Here is a 20,532-nt window from a genome sequence, read left to right on the forward strand (position 1 = left end):
CTCGCCCGACGACGGCGGCCACACCGACCGCTTTGCCTTCCAGCTGCCCTTTGCTGAGGGCGCGGGCGATGGGGCGCGCCTCGACTTCGTGGTGCGCTATGAGACCCCCGAGGGCACTTTCTGGGCCAACAACCACGGCCGCAACTACACAGTTCTGCTCCGGATCGCACCCGCTCCCACACCCACTGATGCCGAAGGGCTGCCCCAGCAGCAGCAGCTGCAGCAGCTGGAGCCACAGCCTGAGTGCCAGGGTCCTGTGGAGGCTGAGGCCAGGCAGCTGAAGAGCTGCATGAAGCCGGTGAGGCGCAGGTAATGTCTGCCAGCGCCACCTCCGCCAACGCAGGGCTGTATGTAGAGTGGAGGGCAAGCATCTTGGCCCAGGAATCCCTCAGGCCTGCTCTCCAGGACTGGGAGGAGGGTGCATTCAGTCGGCCAAAGAGTAGTGGAGGCCAAATATGTGCTTGTCACTGTTTAAATGACTGGGGTTTCATTCATTCATTTATTGAGTGCCACTGTAAAGCCCTGAACAAGACAGACATCGTTCCTGCCCTCAAGGATCATATAAGGCTCCCATAGGAGACAGTTTGAAAAAGCAAGCAAGTAAACAGAAATAGGAATAAGGTTAGCAGCTGAGATAAGAGGAAAACAAAGGTGATGGATTGGGAGGGAATGGCTGCTTAGGACATGGTGTTTAGAGAGAGCTTTTGAAGTGAGCCCTGGATGATGATTAGAGTTATGGTGGAGAGAGTTGGTAGGTAAAGGAACAGGAAAGACATGACAAAGTACTATTTAAACTTAGTCAGGAAAGATAGGGAAATGGAAGGCTGGTGTTTTAGATAAGGGAACAGCAAGTGCAAAGGTCCTGAGGCAGGAAATAAGCTTGGTGTGTATGATGGGCCATATGCTGGAGTAGGGAGAACTATAATGACATGGTAGTGTGGACAAAAGGCCTTGCCAGTGAATGATAGAGAATATGATCCCCATGTAACAGCAGGAAATCAAGTTTCCAGAATGGAGAAACTGGTTGAGGAAGTGATGGTGCCTGGCCTTTGCACTTAATCCATGTCTGACCTTGAAGCCTATACACATTTTACTGTATGCTAATGGAGAATGAGGCCTCCTGCAGAGGCGAGGGTGTGAGGTCATACTTTCAGGGAAAGCAGTGGCTTTGGCAGAGGCAGAACCATTTGGGGAGTGGAATTGAAGCTCATGCTTCTTGCTTTGTGTCACACCTCGTTGAACTATTTAGAGGCTGGGAGAAAGAGCCAGTTATATTGTGGGAGGCTGGATACGAAATTTTCCTAACTTTCCTCTATTAAGGTATGAGTTTTTCAAGGGCAGTAGCTAAGCTTGATTTTATTGTGCAGTCGTCGCAGTCTAGCTTGGGATCAGTGGAATCCCTCCAAAGTGCATACACTTTTCTGTTCTCGGGAGGACTGGAAGTGGAAATGAGAAAGTGGTTTTTTTTTTTTTTTTACACCTTGTGTGTGATGGATCAGGAGCTGCTGGCTACAGCGAGGTTTTTGTGGGTTCTCCTGGTCCCGGTAAAGCCTTAGGCAGTGAGTGGTTCAGGAAGACCTTGCTTTCAGCTGGTGGGCCGATGTGCCCGAGTGAGCAAGCATATAAGCACTTAGCAACTTGTGAGTCCCACCATGGCCTGAGACAGTTCAAAGGGGCTACCTTGTGTGTGATGGATCAGGAGCTGCTGGCTACAGCGAGGTTTTTGTGGGTTCTCCTGGTCCCGGTAAAGCCTTAGGCAGTGAGTGGTTCAGGAAGACCTTGCTTTCAGCTGGTGGGCCGATGTGCCCGAGTGAGCAAGCATATAAGCACTTAGCAACTTGTGAGTCCCACCATGGCCTGAGACAGTTCAAAGGGGCTGGCAGCATGGTTTTGCTTCCAGCATAAAAAGTGTTTATTCTCGCATCAATTGTGTTCAAATCCCAGCCCTGCCACTTAATTGACTTTGTGAGCTTGGCGAACTCATTTAACCACGCTGTGCCTCAGGTGACCCTACCCTCATGTGTAAAAGAGATAATTACGGCACCTGCCTCACCGGATATGAGTAAAAGCACTCAGAACTGAGCCTAGTTCAAAGTAGGTGTTCAAAGTAGAGGTGTTAGCTAGTATTGATATTTAGGTACTCATGTACAGTTCTGCAGATTCCTAAATTCAGCTCTGCCCATCAGCTGTGGGGCCTTGCCTCAGTTTCCTCATCTGCTAAAGGGGATGACGGTCATGTGTGGCTGAATTGGATGCAGCAGACATGGGCAAGGCATGGGGGTAGCTGCAGAAGATAACAGTGGTCAGCATTTACTGAGCTCGCCAAGAGCATTGGGTCTGCTCTGCCTTTGAGCCCAGCTGCCTGTGCTGTGTGCTGTAGGCACTAAGATTCTCCCCAGTTAGAGAGGGGGAAATGGAGCTCGGAGAGGTGAGCCAGCTTCCTCAGTCACTCAGCTTGTAAATGCAGGGCCAGGGGAGAAATATTAGAAAATATTAGAAATACTAATCCTCTTGAAGGCCAGGGAGGTCCAGGGCAAGTTCTGAACTTCACTCTAAGTGTTCTCAGTGTGGCATGCTTTTCCTTTTATGTGTGCTTTGTTTTATTGCATACAGTGTGTACTCAAGTGTACAGCTCAGTGGATTTATACATAAATATACACTTGTGTAACTACCACCCAGATCAAGAGATTGAGCAGTTGTAGTACTCCACAATCCCCTTACTTTCTGTCACTTTTCCCAAATTATCATCCTAGCTGGCTGTCTTGGGAGCTGTGTTTGCAAGATGTGACAGATTGGGCGATGGAGTTTGGTCATTTTCAAGAATGTGAAAGGAAGGGAACAGAAATCAAGCGTTGCTGGGCCAAGGGGGAAAGGGTGTTTTTCTTTTAAAAATACATGGGTGGTTTTAAGGAGAAATTGAAGCGGCCCATTTAGACAATTGTTTTGGTAACTGGCCCCAGGTCTGTGGTTCCTAACATGACTTGTGATATTATTTTAAGTGGGCAGATGACTTTTTGATAGCTTCTTATCGTTTGATCTCAGCTCTTGCAAAGGGGAGGCTGGTGCTCATTGCAAGATCAACGATAAGATTTTCTTTGTAGGTTTGGTGGCTTTCTTGGTGAGTACATTTCGACTTATTATTGTTTTAAAACCTGTGTGCTGCAGGTGACTTGGAGCGCTGTTGAAGAACAGCCACCCCCCTGCCGCCAGCCCGGATCCAGCCCTCTGGGGAAATGGTGAAGGATCTCAGGGGACATTCTTTTCCTGTGGGAGTCTCAGTGTAGGAGACTTCAGGAAATGTTGGCTGCAGGTCCACTGTACCCTGCGGACGGCCACATCAGGCGAGGGCATGGAAGGAAGGAGTCTGTGCTGGCCATGGAGCTGTAGTTGAGAAACCTGACTGGCTGTTTTTCTTGCATTGCAGAGCCAGGCTTTCAGTACCCCCTTAGGCTTAGAGGTTATCCATCAACAAGCATTTATTGAGGACTTAACTATGTGCTCCGTACTGTGCTAGGTTCACGAATGGAAAAAGATGCAGATTGGTCCTAAGGTATCCAAAGGCTTGTGATGGAGCTGGGTGGGCTTGTGTGAAACTTGGCTGAGCCCCTGCTCTTTGCTAGGCACTTTGCTGAGTGTTTTGGTGCTGTGAGAAGTTTCATTTACTCCTGACAGCAGTACATGTGAGCTAGACCATTTTAAATCTCTCTTTTCCGAATGTGCAAACTGAGGCTCACAGAGTCCAGAGTTCCCAGACTGGTGTGAGGGGAAGACCTCCTGGTCTGCATTGGCTTAACACTGTGAGAAGGTGGTATTATTATTATTATTATTATTATTATTATTATTTTATTTTATTTTGAGACAGCATCTTGCTATGTAGTTCAGGCTGGCCTTGAACTTGTGGTGATCCTCCTGCATCAGTCACCCCAGTGCCGGAATTAACGGCTGCAGGTGTCCTATTATTCTTAAAAATAAAGACCAGTAGGCCCTGATCATGGCGTTCAAACATACCCCTTTTCCATCCCCCAATCTGGTCTCCTCTGGCTGTTAGGCTTATTTCATGAACCAGTCTCTGTTCCTGAGCTCCTGTCACCATGGTCTTTCTGTTATTGCAAAGGGCCTTGCTCCATCCTGCCTCAGGCCTTTGCTTGTGGCTTTTTCCTTCACTGAGAATGTTTGGTACCCTTTGCAGTCAGTTCTAAGAGGGCTTCCTTGGGGAAACCTGTCCACTGCAACCTCCTTGGGCTCTCAGGCAAGCCCTGTTGGAGGATGCCACATAGCACAATAGATGAGCCTTGCCAAAAATTCAGAATCATTAGCTACCTGTTCCGGCAGTCCTACTCTATTTTTCTGACCCATACTTGTCTCCTTTCTCGTGTGACTCTTTCAAATGTTCTTTACCTTCAGACTTTACCTCTTGCTTCCAAAAACAAAATAAAAACCATAAGAATAGAACTCCCTGCTGCTTGCAGCCCCCAAACCTGCACACTAATCCCCCTCTGCTCTGTTACTGGTGAGGAGGGTTTCTTCACTGTTGGGCGGGTTCCCCACCCTATGCTCCAGGGTCCTATTTTCTGCCACTCGCTCTGAAATCTGACCTTAGCAGTCCTTTCTTGTCTTGACAAATTTTCTCCTGTCCTCACCTGATCCTATCTGGTGACCTTTCCCCAGGCCAGGATCTGTCTGCTTGACTGCCTCTGCCTGGCACTCCTAGCCAGCACCCATCACCCCCAGAACTTACTGGAGTGTTGCCTGCAGCTTCTCTTACTTACTTCACCCCCAGGTACTCATCAGCTCCAACACTGGCCAAATTTCACAAGAGATTCTACAGTTGTCTTCAAGTATCTGGCTGCTCCTTCTTAGGATAGTTCCTTCCCTGGCCTGGAGACCATACTCTACTCTCTGGCCCTTCTCCTTGTTCTTTCTTTCAGCCTCAGGTATCCAAACCTGTTGTTTCTATTTGACTGAATTCCTCAGACTCACCTCAGCTACAGCTGCATTCGTCACGTCCTGCACAGTGCTCCAGAGCGTCCTCTTACACTCCTGCCCCTTCCTTGCTTGCTCTCTAAGCATCCTTAAGCCCTTGCTACTTCTGTGCTTTGGGCCAAGGCACCTTGTTCTAGGGCACTCTACTTTTCTGAAGGTACTGACCTCAGTTTGTAGTCAGACCTTCATTAGGGGATTACTGGATGACTAGACTGTAAGCTCCGAGAGGGGTAGGGACATGGTCTGCGGTTGGTCACCACTGTATTCTTACAGGCCGGCCATGGAGCCTGGCACTTAGCAAGTGCTTAATAAATGTTTGTTAAAAGAATGAGTATGAGTATTTTTTAATGTCTTCTTCGACACTGAATTGTGAGCTTCCTAGGTGGGTTTATTCACCAGTGTGTCTCCAGGGTCTGTCACTGGGTCCGAGGCACAGTAAGGCCTCAGTGGGTATTATTAGGTGCACCTATAACTGAATGGATAGGAGCCAACTTGATATTCAAATTGGCAGCCTTAGGGGAAATGAGAGCCATTGGAGTTGAAACAGGATGGGCCAGTGGTCATCTGAATTGTCTAGAGAGGGAGGATTTAATGTGAAAAAGTTCCCTTTTTATTTCATGGAAAGCTGGTAGGGTGTCATTGTTAGGGACACTGAGTGGATGCACTCAGTGGCAGTGCTGGGGTCAGAGCCTGTGGAGTCCTGCTCTAGTGCCCTAGTTCTTAACTGCTATACCAGGCTGGGTAGTGTCCTACCAGCTGGGCACCACTGGGCAGATTGCTTTCCTTTTCAGAACCTCAGTTTCCTTCAATGGGAATTTGGAGGGAATTATTATTCAGCACTTTGTAGGTGCTTTTCAGATTTTCCTCAGTCCACTCAATAATTTGCCAAGGTAGGTGTTACTATTATTCCCTGTTTATAGACAAGAAAACTGTGGCACAGAGCGGTTAAGTAACTTGCCTCAGGTTGCACTGCTGGTAGGTGGCAGAGCTGGTATTCAAAGTTGCATGTCTTGACTGTTTTATTGAGATGTAAAATTAACTTACTGAGTTTGAACAAACTTAAAAAATGGCATAGAAGCTGGGTGTGATAATGCACACCTGTAATCCTAGCAATCAGGAGGCTGAGGCAAGATTACTGTGAGTTCAGGGTCAGCCTGAACTACACAGTGAGATCCAGTCTACAAAAAAACAAAAAAAGTACACCACAAAATGTAGTAAAGGTAAGTATTGTTTCATTTGAAGAACCAATTTTCAGTTTTATATATGCATATACATTTACACTTGTGTGGATAATGATGTAAAATTGTTTTCCTAATGTGGACGGTGGGCAGAGAATCAATCACTGCTATGAAAAATGCTCAGGGCGTGATGAACTGCTCTCTCCTTATCCCCTGCTGGCTTGTCCACAAGTCCCAAAGTTGAGGCTGACACTGGCTGGGGAAGGCAAGGCAGTGGCCTATATAACTTGGTAGCTTTCACAGCTACCTTTAAACCCCATTCTTTTAAGAAAGCACATGGCCCAGGGTAACAGGTTCCAGGTATTGGTAAGGCAGCTTTCTGAAGCTGTTGGTTCCCTCGGAGAGTAGCAGCATCATCAGGTTGTCTCCATGAGAGCTGGGCTCTGCTGAGTTTCCCTTTGGGTTTTGGTGCCTGACCCACTTGTGGCTGGCAAAATTCTTTGAAGTCAGGCACGCTAAGGGCACTCAGGACTTGTAGTGACGGCAGTGATGTGACGGCTTTGAGAGCCTGTTTGGCTTTTCTCCAAGGGGGTTCATCTGTGCTTGCTTGCTCGCTCACCAACTGGCAACTAATCTTTCTGTTCTGTCTTGGCTTGCCTAGGTGGGGGCCAATGCCACCTCTTTCTACAGTGTCATCCCTTGGTCTCTTGCGGTCCTGTTTTAAGGTCAGCAGCCATTAAGTTTCCTGATAGCAGGAGGAATTTTCATGCCCAGGAGACTGGTGTACAGGTTTGACATGGCCCCTTTGAGGTGACACGGGCTTGACTAGTGTTTGTAAAACACCCACCTGATGTGTGCCCAAGACATCTGCAGCAATGTGTCTCCTGGGCCTCTACTGCCCGATGCACCTGAGAGGATGCCACATGTCATTTGTGGGACTGGTGCCAAAAGGGTAGGTTTCCTTCTTGAAAACTAGCAGGCACACTGTAAGTACGGTTTTGTTCTGAATCTTCCTCCTCATTTTTCTGAGAACCCCTCTTCTCTGTTACTGATCAGTGAGTCAGTATACACTTGTACTCAATTTTTGTTACTGTCCTCATTTTGATTGCAATTGTATCTTATATAAAATTTTTGCTCTCAAAGGCTACTATTTGTTTTTTTTTTAAAGACTATCTTCAAAGTGGTACCTTCTTTGTATGTTATCAGTGTGGTGTGTAGTCAGTGGGTATAGAGACAATGTTCCTTAAGCCTTAGTTTCTGCATTTGTAAAAAGGGAAGGTTCTCTATTGAAGAATAGATGTGAAGGCTTTCAAATGACTTGACATAATCAATGGAAAGGGCCCACGTAGGAGGAGGTGCATGGTAAATGCCTGTTTCCTGTTTTCATTTCTCTGACTTTCGAGGTTGGGAGAACAGATTGTTTGCTTCTGCTGACTTTGTGGATCTTGGAATGAACTCAGTTGCTTGATTTTTGGATGTCACTGTCTTCTCACCTCCTCGGCTGTGGAAAGAAGCCTTGGTGGCTGAAGGATTTCTTTTGCATTTGTTTTTCTCTCCATTAGCTGAATCGTGGAGTCCTTTTCCTGCTGGGTGGGTGCTCCTTGAGCTCTCTTTTTTCAATGTCGTATCTAAGAATTTGTAGTGGCTCTGGTATCACCTTGCTCTTGTGAGGCAGGCAGTGGAACCACTGAGCTAAATCCCTGGCCCTGTAGTGGCTTTTTGAAACCTGGTTGTCATGCATGTCAGGATTGGGCCAGATGGGAGGGAGGCTTGTCTAGCCCTGCACCTGGGAGGGAGAGGTGGCTCTCTGTCTATTGTTTTTTGTTTTTTTTTTTTTGTTTTTTTTTGGTACCAGGGATTGAACTCAGCATCTTGCGCTTGCCAGGCAGCCACTGTGCCACTGAACTAAATCCCCAGCCCTGTTTGGGGGTATTCTTGAAGAGGCTTGCTTTAGAAGATTCCAGGAAGATGATTTTTTAAAAAACAGAGAACTCAGTGACACCTGGAAGAAATCCCATTGAGCCACAAATTCAAAGGCTTGAATTTTAGTCCTACTGAGGGGGCTGCTGCAGGACCAGGGCAGTTTGCTCTGAATCCTCCTTTCTCATCTGTGGTGTGTAGGAGGCACCCACTTCAGGTTCTGTAGTATTCTGGTTTAAATACCTCTCTGGTCGCATGTATGAGTCCTAGACCACAGAGAAAGACAGACTGTCCCTTCCAAAGCTCCATATAGTGTACATGGTTCACACTTCCTCCTTGATGGTGCTGATAAAAAGTTCTTGCAGCCACTCTGTCTCTGGTGGTCTCCTAGCCACAAGTCCCTTGGAGCCAGGGAAACTAGGACTGAATATGGGAGGGGGTGGGAAAGAAATCCAGAGAGAAACCTGTATTACCCACTTCTAGAAAGAGTTAGAGATGGGGTTGGGTAAGACCCCAGTCCCCCTTATCCAAGAAGCAGCAGCTTTTTGGTTAAAAACGAGAAGGCCTGGGGTTTGATTCTGTTTGTGTGACCTTGAGCTGTTCACCCAGCTTCCATTACATCACTGTTAAGGTAGAAATAATTGTACTACCTATTTGAAAGGATTAGAAATACCTATCTCATAGGGTGCAGTGAGGAGTAATATATGTGAAGTGTGTAGACCAGTGCCTAATGCCATAGTACTGTGTGCAGGTCAGCTAGTGATCTGTTTCTGTGAAGGCAATTGATTAGATATTTCCATAAAGTTTGAGCTATTTCCACAAATGTCAGTATTAATCCATTGCCTCATTGGAAAAAAAAAGATAATGAGCAATTTCCTCGGCTCCCTTCAGGTCTCTGAACATATAATCGACACTTATCGGCAGACATTTGATGCTCATGTGAGAATAGGATCAGTGCCTTCTTCATACAGAGACCTTACTCTGGCAAGATCTGAAATATACTTGGCTTATGTGACTCAGGGATCTGACTTGGTTGACCAATAAATACAGTATCACCTGTGATTTAATCCCTGCTCTATACCCGGTGCTGGTGTCTGCCTTTCCTTCCTCATTCCTCTTGATTACCTTGTACGTGTTGTGTACATCCGGGCTCCCCTGTACCCATTACAGGTAAGAAGGTGATGTAACCTGGCAGGCTGATCCCTTTCCATCCCCCTTTCTTCCTTGCCTCTGTGGTTCCCTGTGTCCTATAGCCTCCTTGTTTGCCCTTGGATAAGATGATTTCCTTCTCAACCAGGGACATACCCCCAAACTTGTTGATAAAACTGTGCCTGGTGCTGTTTGCTGAAGTTTGCTTTAAGTAACCTAGCTACTCAGTTGGAAGGGGATAGCTATACAAGTTATGGCAAACCCATACGATATGAGTGTTAAGCAGCTGTTTTCAATGTTTGCAAAAATCTATAATGTTTCTTACTGTTAAATGGACAAAACCAGCTGTGAAAATATGTCTACAGAATCTAAATGGTTTTGGAGAATGTCTGGAATGAAAATTGCCAAAATGGTGATAGTAGATGTCTTTGACTAATGTGATTGATTGTTTCCTGCATCTTCATACTTTCCTGTATTATGTAAAATTTCTACGATGATTGTATAGGACTTTTATGATCAAGGAATAAAAGGAGGCAGTAGAAGAGAAAACAACAGCTTTCAGTCAAAGATGGGCCACCACAGAGGTTCAGATCCATGTACTCTCTCTTCTGCCCCACAGGCCTCACGAGGAGGAGCTGAGGATGAAGAACATGGATGATAATACCCCTGTTGTGGGTAAGCACCTGGAAAGCTGGGAGTTCTAGCCCCATTTTAATGTCTCAGTTTTTTGTTTGTTTAGTGGTGCTAGGGATGGAACCTAGGGCCTTGCATGGACTAGGAAAGTGCTCAACCACTGAACTATATCCCCAGCTCTTCTAGCTTCTTGTTACCATTTCTTTCTTTCTCTTTTTCTTTCTATAAAAACAGAGCCCACTCAGCCACCCTTAGACCGTCTCAGAAACCTATAGAGAAAAACTGCCAATTGGCTAGACTAGCAGATTTTCTTAAAATCTCATGACTGTCTTGCCCCAAACTGCCTTTCTCTTTTCTTCAGCAGAGCGTCCTGAGGTCCAGGAGTCATTGGGTTCCCTGGTGGCCCCCACCCCTCTCCGTCCATGGCCCCAGATGACACTTCAGGTAAGTGGGCCCTGCACCTAAGGGTGGGCACAGTGTTTGGTGATACAGCCAACTAACTCTGGGTCCCCCTAGGTTGGAAGAAGGTCACAAAAACTGGAAGCTAACAGGCGAGTAGGAGAATACAGTGATTCATCTGGACTTAGAGGAATTTCAGTTAATTTAACAAACATTTAAGGAGCACTTGCTCTATGTTGTAGACACTGGAAACATAGTCAACAAAAATGCTGTCTGTCTGAGGCTTACATGTTAGTGAGATGAGATATGATGAAATAGTAATTAAAATATATGGTATTTTAGATGAGGACAGTGCTTGTTAAGGAAAAAGACCAAAGAGATGGGAGGGGAGAGAGTGAGTGAGAGAGCGAGAAGGAAAGAAAATGTTTGCAGCTTTAGATTGGCCTAGGAAGGGCTTAGTGAGTGAGATTTGAGAGATGTGAAGGTTAAGAGAGTGAACCACGCGGATAACTAGAAGTGTCCTGGGCACGTGCAGAGTGCCTGGAGTGGGGCATAACGTGTGAGGAGCACTGAGCCTGGGGTGCCAGAGACAGTGAGTGAGGGGCAGAGTGGTGGGGGATGAGGCCAGTGAGGTGATGGGACAGATTAGATGGGGCCTCGTGGGTCACAGTGTGGACTTTGGCTTTTACTCTGAGGGAGGAGCCACAGGAGGGTGGTGAGCAGCTAGGGTTTAACAGGCTTTCAGTCTGCTGCAGGGAAAATAAGACTGCTGGTGGATGGAAGCAGGGGCCCCAAGGAGGAGGAGACCACTTTGGTGGTCCAGGTGAGCCACAGTGGTGATAGCAGGGGAGGAAGAGGCACCCCAAAGGGGGGTACGTGTGTGTGTATGTATGTATGTGTATGTGTGTATGTGTTTTAACTTTTCAGTACAAAAATATTCAAATGTAGAGTATGAACCCACACCATCACCTACTTTCACCAAATATCAATATATCAGTATGTGTCCATTCCTATTTTACGTATGCCCTCATCTTCTCTCCTTTTATTTCTATGGAATTATTTTAGAAAAAGGTCCAGACCCCATCTCATTCACAAATAGTGCAGTTTGTATCTCAGAAAATTAAGAATTATTAAAAAAACCCCAAACAACAGGAACACAACAAAACTCAATGATAATAGCATTATCACACTTCAGAAAATTAACACTATCTTTCATACTTCATATCATCAAATATTTGGTGGTCAGGGTTCTACCTTCCTTATCTCTAAGTGTTCCAGGATTCCCAAGGCAAACGTATTTTTTTCGAGACAGGGTCTCACTACGTAGTTGGGACTGACCTGGAACTCACTATTTAGCCCAGGCTGTTCTTGAACTTGCAGTGATCTTCCTGCCTCAGCCTCCCGAGTGCTGGGACTACAGGTGGGCACTACCACACCCAGCTCAACATGTTGCATTTGGTGGATGTGTTTCTTCAGATTTTGTTATCTCCCCCATTTTCTTTCCTTGCAATGTGTTTGTTAAAAAACTCCCATTTTTCCTGCACCATTTTCCACACTGTGAATTTGGCTAATGCTGTCCAGGTGGAAACATGTTTCTTATTCTATTTTTATTAATTCATTTTATTTAATCAATTTAGCCTTTTATAATTAAATTTAATTAACTTAGTAAACTATTGATTTTGTTACTTTCTTAAATATATTATAATTAAATTGATATAAATAGAATTAAATCCTTTTAATTCTATTATCCCCACTTCTTTTAACTAGCTGGAGAGAAAACCTCTCTCACATCAACTGTTTGGCTACATTGGGGTCTAATTTATACAGGGCACTGGGCATGGTGGTGCATGTCTGTAATCCCAGCACTTGGGAGACTGAGGGAGGAGGATTGTTGCAAGTTTGAGACCAGCCTGGACTACATAGCAAGACCCTGTCTCAAAAAACCAAACCAAAACAAAATTTATACAGGAAAAGCTGTATGAATACTTAATTTTCTCCCTTACATTTACTAGTATTCAGAAACAAATGAACTTCTCCAAAGGTGATCAATTAAAGGATTTTTGGTTTTGGTGTGTCATTATGAATTCATTGATTCTAAACATTTTGTAACTTTCAATTCATCGCATTTATTAATTTTTTTAAAAGATGAAAACCCTTCCTCACATCCTGCTGTGATAGTATATCCCTGGCTCATCCTGCACTTTGCCCACCCAAAACCTGGCAAGAGGTATCTGTTTCTCTAAGGAACCCTGGTTCCTTTTAGTGGAGAATAGTATGTAAAGACCCAGATCTGAGGGCTTGGTGTGTTATTGCTACTAGATTGGTTACTGTAGACCTTTTCCAGAGATAGAGCTAGGAAGTAAATATTTTAACAGGAAAAATACATCATGAATTCATATGGGTATTCGGGCCATGTTTGAAGGTAAACCAACTGTTATGTCCTGATAATTATCCACCAAAGATTGACGCCCACTGAATGCCTTAGATTCATCACCTGTGGGGACTCCCCTTTTATGGCATCTAATATTGTTATTTTAGTATAGGTGGTAGAGTCTTTGGAGTTCAGAGAACTACTAAGCGCTCTTTAAGGCATTTTATTTGGAAATCCCTGTGGGGCTGGCTCTTAGCAGTTGTTACCATCTCTGCTTGTCCCATCCCTTCTCTGCTTTACTCATTTTCCTTTCTCTCTCTACCTCTGTCACGGCTCCAGGTTTCTGAAGTTACAGTGATTGGCAGCTCTCCAGAAGAGGGTGACATCTCCAGGAGCTGTCCACCTGTGGCTTTTACTGAGGTCCCTCAGGCGCCAGCCATCAGGATTCCCCCTTCTAATCCTCTCTGTGGCCTGGGCGGCTCTCCCAGGGACCAGGCCTCAGGGCCCGATATAAGCGAGGGAGCCACCGGGCTCTTCCTGCAACCCAGCCAGCAACAGGTGGAGGCCACATGGGAAGTGGGGGCTGTTATGGATGAGTCCCCTGCGGGTCTGGGGATTGTGAGCGGGTTGGAGGAGCTGCTTGGCGAAGACACCATTGACCAAGAGCTGGAGCAGCTCTACCTGTCTCACCTGAGCCGCCTGCGGGCTGCTGTGGCTGCAGGCGGGGCAGGAGGAGGTGGGGAGGGCCCCACTGATGGGGGTACATCTCCCAGTCATCCCCCAGGCATCCTCACAGACCGTGACCTGATCCTGAAGTGGCCTGGCCCGGAGCGGGCTCTGAACAGTGCTCTGGCTGAGGAGATCACGCTGCACTATGCACGCCTAGGGCGTGGTGTGGAGCTCATCAAGGACACTGAGGACCCTGATGACGAGGGGGAGGGTGAAGAGGGGCTCTCCACCATTCCCTCTAGCCCTGAAGGAGACAGCCCCAAGGAATCTCCTCCGGAAATCCTCTCTGGGGCCCACTCTGCTGTAGCCAGTATGGGCGATGTGTGGCTTCCATGGGCAGATGGCTTGGGGTGTGACAGCCCTGTGGTTTTGGCTGCAGAGGGTCAGTTCACTGGGGTTTCAGAGAAAGGGATGGGCAAGGACACCAACTCTTTGCACATGAATAGGGTCATAGCTGGAGTGACCAGGTCCCCAGGAAAGGCTGGGACGGAAGTCCAGATGGAGGTCACCACTGAGAGGGCAAGCAGCTTGGTTGCTATGTCCAGCAAAGAGCCAGCTACTCCAGTCCTGCAGGAGCAGAATCCCGCCCTCCTTGGTATCTTGGGGGCTGAAGTCTGTCTTTCTAGTGTGGCCAGGCCTCATGTGGTCTCCCAGGACGAAGAGGGTGCAGGTCCAAGCATTGAGCCCCCAAAGAGGTCTCCCAGCCTAGCAGGCCCTGCGGAATGTGTGTGTGGCTTGCCTCCTCAGCTCCGGGGGCCCTTGACCCAGACTCTGGGAGTCCTGGCTGGGCTGGTTGTAGTCCCTGTGGCTCTGAACAGTGGTGTGTCCCTCCTGGTGCTTGTGCTGTGCCTCTCTCTGGCCTGGTTCTCGTAGGGCTGCTTGTGAGATCAGCATAACAGGTTTCTCCTCTCTGGGATCTGGGGAAGGGCAGTCCCTCCACCACCCCAGAGGGTTGAGATGGAATATGTGGCCTGTGTGGTGAGGGACCTTGGTCCTTTGCTTCTGAGAATGCTGGACTGGAGAGAGGCCTTCCTGTCCCCTAGCTCTCCAGGCAGCATGGAGCTCTCTCTGCAGTGATACCCATGGAGAGGAATGGGACAGTGGATGGTATGAGTTAAGAAGAACTTTTAAGACGGAACCAGGCATGTCCCCCTTCCCCTGCCCCCTGAGCCTGTATTTATTTTTGTATAATTCTCTGGATGAGGAAGAGTGGTCGTGAGCTGGTCTTGGGGCACAATTACCCAGAGATATATTTATTAACAGCCAATCTGTGCAACCTGCTGGAGCTTTATTTTTAATTTAATTTATATAGAGTACCTATTATTATATGCCACAATAGAGCTCTATGAGAAATGACGTGTCTTGCTGTGTAGTGGTCTCCTGTTTGGGCTTGAGCGTGCAGGGTGGTCACATTCTTGGGGAGGACCGTGATGGGTAGTGTGGGGAGGACGTGGCCATACCTGCTGCTGCTGCTTCAATATGTCCTAGAGGATCTGTGTCTCCTTATCTCATGGTCCTAATACATGTCCTGTGATCTTTGCACATTCTGCCTGTGAGAGCCTGCCTGTGTATATAGGAGTGGTGGTAGAGCCAGGGAGGAAGATTGGTAGCCACGTGAGGATTTGGTGTCAGTCATGTGGCTGCAGTGGTAGCTGTAGTTAGCTGTGAATATGGGAACATTGGTTTTGAATCAGCCACAAGGTTTTGAGGTTAATGAAAAAAAAAATCCTTTGACACCAGCAGGGAGACTCCTCAAACCCTAGGATAGGAAAGGTCTCAGAAAAGATGGAGGAAATAATGTACTGTGAAAAATTCACATCAGAGTTGCTGTCCACAGACATTGCATAGCTACTCAAAAGAGGAAACCCAGAAGCTTTGAAAGAAAGGATAGATGTATTTATTGCATGTAAATAAAAAACTGCATAGCAAAATAAAACACCATATATTTATTTACTGACCTTTACAGCAAAAGTTCTTAAAACAACCAGCCACTTTCTTCAGTTCTTCACTCCTCCACTGCCCCAATTCCTTTCTGAAATAGCACCAGGGTGTTTTTTTTGGCCAACCACTTCAGAGAAAGTGCTGAAGCCACCGATAATGTTCACACCGTTACAGCAGCAGTGATGTCTCAGTCTCATCTTCCACAGTTTCTTGGCAGCATTTGACACAGTTGATGATCCTTAACTTATAGCCCTTTCTTCACTTGGTTTGTGGGCTGCCACATTCTTCAAGCTTTCTTCTTTACAGGGCCGGGGATTTAGCTCAGTGGTTCTGCTTCCTGCCTTGCAAATGCAAGGTCCCGAGTTTGATCTCTGGTACCAAAAAAACCAAACCAAACCAAACCAAACCAAAACAAAAACCCCCAAACCAAAACTGCTTTCCTTCCACATGTCCCCTTTTCTAGAACAGACCCAGCACACACTGTAGATGCTCCATACGTCCCTGTGGAATGAAGTACATTAAGGGGCAAACAACAGTGTGTGAAGAATCGGAGAAACAAGCCTAGAGAGTGTAGCTGGTCACTCAGTGGTTACAAGCACAGTTCAGCTCCACAAGTATTGACTGGCTGTGTCTGCTTTGCTCTGTGGACACAGAGGAAGGAACTTGCAGTCCAGTATAGGAGAAAGAAGGAATCGGTACAGTGTGGCCAGCACATTAACGGTGATAGGTAGGTCCACTGGGCTGTGGAAGACCAGGACAGATGCTCAGCTCAGTTCAGAGACTTTGGAAATCTTGGAATAAAACGCTTGCTTGAGTTTTCAAAAACAAGGACTCCGGTGAAGGGGAGGAGAGGCAGTACAGTCAAGGAACAGCAGTGCAGACTGGGAGCCAAAAACAGCTAGTGAGCAATTCAACACACCTGTATCTTAATTTGTTTTTCAAGGAGGTTATTTAATTTTGTCAAATATCAACACCCAGGCATATGTTTATGGCCTTCCAATGATGTGATAATTTGATGCTCGTCTAGGCAAGTTGTTGCCAATTTGTGACAGAAATTAGATAAAATGGATGTTACTACAGGCATAAAACTTGCCAAAGTGTATCAAAAAGGAATTGAAAATTTAAGTAGTTTTATGTCCACTTGAAGAAACAGTACAGGTAGCCAAAATCTTCCCCCACAAACTCTGGGGCCATGTGGCTTTGTTGTTGAAATATCCAAGGCACAAATACCAATTTTACAAAAGCAATTGCAGGGTATAGAAAAAAAGGGAGCATGCCCAATTCATTTTAGGGGTTAAGTATAACCAAGATGTTAAAACCTGATAAGTCAACAAAGAATATTAATAAAACAATTTCAAGAATGCAGATGCAAATAATTTGAAACCGAATTATAGTGACCGAAGTCCAATATATTTTTCAAAGTTTAATACAACCATGTTGCATTATCTCAATATCAAATGTATTTTAATATTTGAACTCAACATAATTGGCATTATTAGCAGATTAAAGAAGAAAATTATAATCATCTTGACAGGGAGATAAAGAGGTAAATTTTGTCATCTGTGATTTAAAAAAGCAAAACAGTCAAATGACATTTCTTAGTTTTAAAGGGCATCTAAGAAGATTTACAGTAAACTACATACTTAAAGGTGAAACGTGTAGAGCCTTGACAGTGGGAACATGGCAAGGATGCCTGCTGTCATCGTTTCTGCTCAGCATTGTACTAGAAGTCCTAGCCAGCACAACAGGACAAGGGAAACAAGGAAAACACCTAAAGATTGGAAATAAGCAACAGAATTGTCCTTACTTGTAAGTGATGCCATTGTGTATGTAGAAAATTTAAAATAATGGGTAAATTATTAGAATTATTAAGAATTTAGAGTTGGGTGCTGTGGCATGTGTCTGTAGTCCCAGCTGCTTGGGAGACTGAAGTGGGACAATCTTTTGAGCCCAGGAATTTGAGGCCGCTGGGCCACATAGCAAGACAAAATTTAAGAAACGTTTCTGGGTACAAATTCATATTTAAAAAATCTGTTACTTAGGCTGGGAGTATGGCACAGTGGTACAGTACTTGCCTATCATGCCCTAAAGCCCCGAGTTCAATCCCCACCATGTCAAAATCACCCAAAAAACTGCTTGTATATGCCAACAACAAAGAGAATTTTAATAAATATACCATTTATGAATTACTTAGACACTAACAAAAGAGCAAGATTTTTGGGGAAAAATATAAAACCTGATTAAAAGATTTTATTTTTTTGGAAGTGCTAAGGATTGAACTCAGAGCTTCATAAATCTAGGCAGTGGCTGTACCACTGAGCTATATCCCTAGTTCAGAAACACTTTAAAAAAGGCCAACTAAAGGTCTGGAGTCCTGAGTTCTATCCCTGGTACCAAAACCAAACAAAACCCTCAAATAAGTAGGTTCACTTACACTTTGAAGGGAAGGGTCAAGGTCATAAAGCTATCAGTATCCTTTAAACTGTTTTTAGGTTCAGTGAAAAATCACAATTTCGATATATATATGTATAGATTTTGACAAATTTATGCGGAAATGCTAAGACTAGCCAGGACACCCAAACATTATAATAAAGTATGGCAGTCAAAATGGTGTGGTGTGGTGTTGCTACAAAAATAGGCCAGTGAGGGACTGGTAGTTTCAGAAACAGACCCACTCATATGTAGAAACAAAATAAATGACCAAAGGGGTATTGTAGATCAGTGGGGGAATGGTTGGAAATTGGTTATCCATTGTGGAAAAAAAGGAATTGGATCTCTCTCACAACATAAAAATAATCCTGGGTTTATTCAAAACCTAAATATGAAAGGTAAAGCCAAGGGGCTTTAGGAATATAACGTCATAGAATTAAAAAAAAATTTTTTTTGCTGTGTTGAGCCTCACACCAGTTAGGCCAATGTTCTACCACATTCCCAACTCCAGAAAACCTTTTTACATTCACAATAGAAAAGTTTTTCTTCACAAGGACATTGACTATAAGTGAAACTTTTAAACATAAAATGACATTAAGAATATCTTTCTAACTATTATCTAAAGATACCATAAGGAGAATGGAAACAACCTATTGGGAGAAGATAATGGAAGCACATATAACTGATGAAGAGCTCAAACCTAGAATTTTTTTTTTTGAGACAAGGTCTCTGTGTAGTTCAGGCTGGCCTTGAACTCCTGGCGATCTTCCTGCCTCAGCTTCCAGAGTTCTGGGATCATAGGTGTGCCACCACCATGCCAAGCTTCACATCTAGAATATGTTAACGACAGAGAAATCACACATGTATCAATAAATTGTGGTATATTTACAAAATGGAATATTCTACAACGAGAAGGAATGATCTGTAACTACGTGAAAAGGTCTGGGTGAATCGCATAGATGATGCTGAGCTATAGAGCCAAATAGATTTCACACTGCATCGCCCATTTACACAAAGTTCACAAACATGTAAAACTAATGTATTACCATGTAAGAGAGAACTTTAAAGAGATGTGGGGGATGATTATCACAAAGTCACGATAGTGCTTCCCTTTGGGAGAGGGAGTTGTGGCTGGGAAGAGCCCCAGGGGACTTCTAGCGTGTCCATAATGGCCTGCTGTCCAACCTGGATGGTTGTTTATAGAGGTACAACTTACTGATATTTATTAAAATATACATTTTTTTTGTTTTATACATTCCCAGGAAGAAAAAGAAATGACAAAGAGTGGTGAGAAGTGGGAGTAAGGTGATTTGGACTCCCAGCAAGCATAGTTTCCTGGTCTACATGTAGGTGGCTTTATGTTCCTCCCTAAGCTCCCATGGGCTCAGGTGTTGCCTTCTATCCTGAGACTAGCTACAGAGTCTCAGCCCTGTTTGGAGAGATGATGCTAGGGGAAATTGTTTATCCTGTGTCTCCTGACAGCAGTCATGAGGTAGGGACACCTGTCTCTTGGGGCATGGACAGGACCTGCCCATCTTGTCCTCGGATGGGTGGAGTCCATCACCCCTTGGGCCTCATTACATCTATCATAGGCCAGAGTTGTGGGTTTGGGAGTCTCACTTAAAAGTCTTGGACCCCAAACCCCGCCAGGCGTGGTGGCGCACGCCTGTAATCCCAGCACTTGGGAGGCTGAGGCAGCAGGATCACTGAGTTCGAGACCAGCCTGGGGTACATAGTGAGTTCCAGGTCAGTCTCAACTACATAGTGAGACCCTGTCTCAAAAAAACAAAACAAAAGCCTTGGACTCCAAATCCTGGTTGTGCAAACTTTGGTAAGTCACTTGTTCTTATTGGGTTTCTAATCCTCATCTATAAAAGGGATCTGATGCCTACCAGGCAGGGTAGTTGTGGTCTTTGGGAAAAATGTGTAACATAACCTTCCTCAGGCCCATATTCAGTTGATCTAGTTGTCAGTGTAGCGTAGCAAGGCTGGTAAGAGCAGGGACTGGAGAGACACAGTCCAAGCCTGAATTGTCTCAGGGTCACACAATTGGCAATTTACCCAGACTTTCTGTGGCTTCCCTGGCTCATCTGTTTTCTTCTCACAGGGTTATGTGAAGGTGAAATAAGATGACCTGTCAGTCACTGAGGGTGACACCTGGCACACAGCAAGACTGTATATACCCATAGTTGGTAGCCCTCACCAGAACCTTACCATCGCTATTCCCCACCCACCATTGTGTGGGTTACTGTAGTGGTGGGTGACATGCAAGGTAGGGGCTTTTCCTTGCTCCAAGTGCCTTCCTGGCCTGACCTTTTGTGAGGCTCTGGGGTCCCTCACATTCTCCCCAGGTGACTTGTATCCTCCTCAGTCACCCTGTCACTGAGTCTGACAGGGGGCCAAGGCCACCACTTGAGCATCCCAGTGACACCATCTTATAGGCTGCAGGGGTGGGTGTTTCTGACACACAGGGCCTGGAAAGGAGGGAGGAAAGAAAGGAGGATGTATGTTGCCCCTGAAGTAGTTCCCTGTTGCTGGTGTGACAAATTAACAGCAAACTTAGTGGCTTAAAACAACATAAATGTAGGGCTGGGGTGTAGCTCAGTGGTAGAGCACTTTTCTAGCATGTGCAAGGCTCCAAACACAACCGCATACATACACATTTATAGTTCTGGAGGTCGGAAGTCTCACAGGTTGGCACGCTGTGTTTCTTTGGAAGGCTCAAAGGGGAGAATTTGTCCCTTTTCCTTTTCAGCTCTTAGAGGCTGTCCTCAGTCTTTGGCTCATGCCCCCCACCCC

The 20,532-nt window shown here is 45.5% G+C and overlaps 1 protein-coding gene across 2 annotated transcripts; it reads left to right on the forward strand.

The window, feature by feature from the left end:
- Positions 1-6: 6 nt before the first annotated feature.
- Ppp1r3f (protein phosphatase 1 regulatory subunit 3F) lies at positions 7-15,668 on the forward strand. Of its 2 annotated transcripts, none has more exons than XM_010606308.1 (4): positions 7-309; positions 9,850-9,905; positions 10,225-10,307; positions 12,973-15,668. In XM_010606308.1, the coding sequence occupies exons 1-4, from the start codon at positions 290-292 to the stop codon at positions 14,233-14,235; spliced, it is 1,422 nt and encodes a 473-aa protein (XP_010604610.1). In that variant the 5' UTR covers positions 7-289; the 3' UTR covers positions 14,236-15,668. The 2 variants fall into 2 exon arrangements, with proteins under 2 accessions (XP_010604610.1, XP_010604609.1); XM_010606307.1 differs by having other exon boundaries at positions 201-309; positions 10,228-10,307.
- Positions 15,669-20,532: the final 4,864 nt, after the last annotated feature.

This window comes from Fukomys damarensis, unplaced genomic scaffold (genome assembly GCF_012274545.1).
Source record: "Fukomys damarensis isolate Sample0158 unplaced genomic scaffold, DMR_v1.0_HiC HiC_scaffold_39, whole genome shotgun sequence".
Lineage (NCBI taxonomy): Eukaryota > Metazoa > Chordata > Mammalia > Rodentia > Bathyergidae > Fukomys > Fukomys damarensis.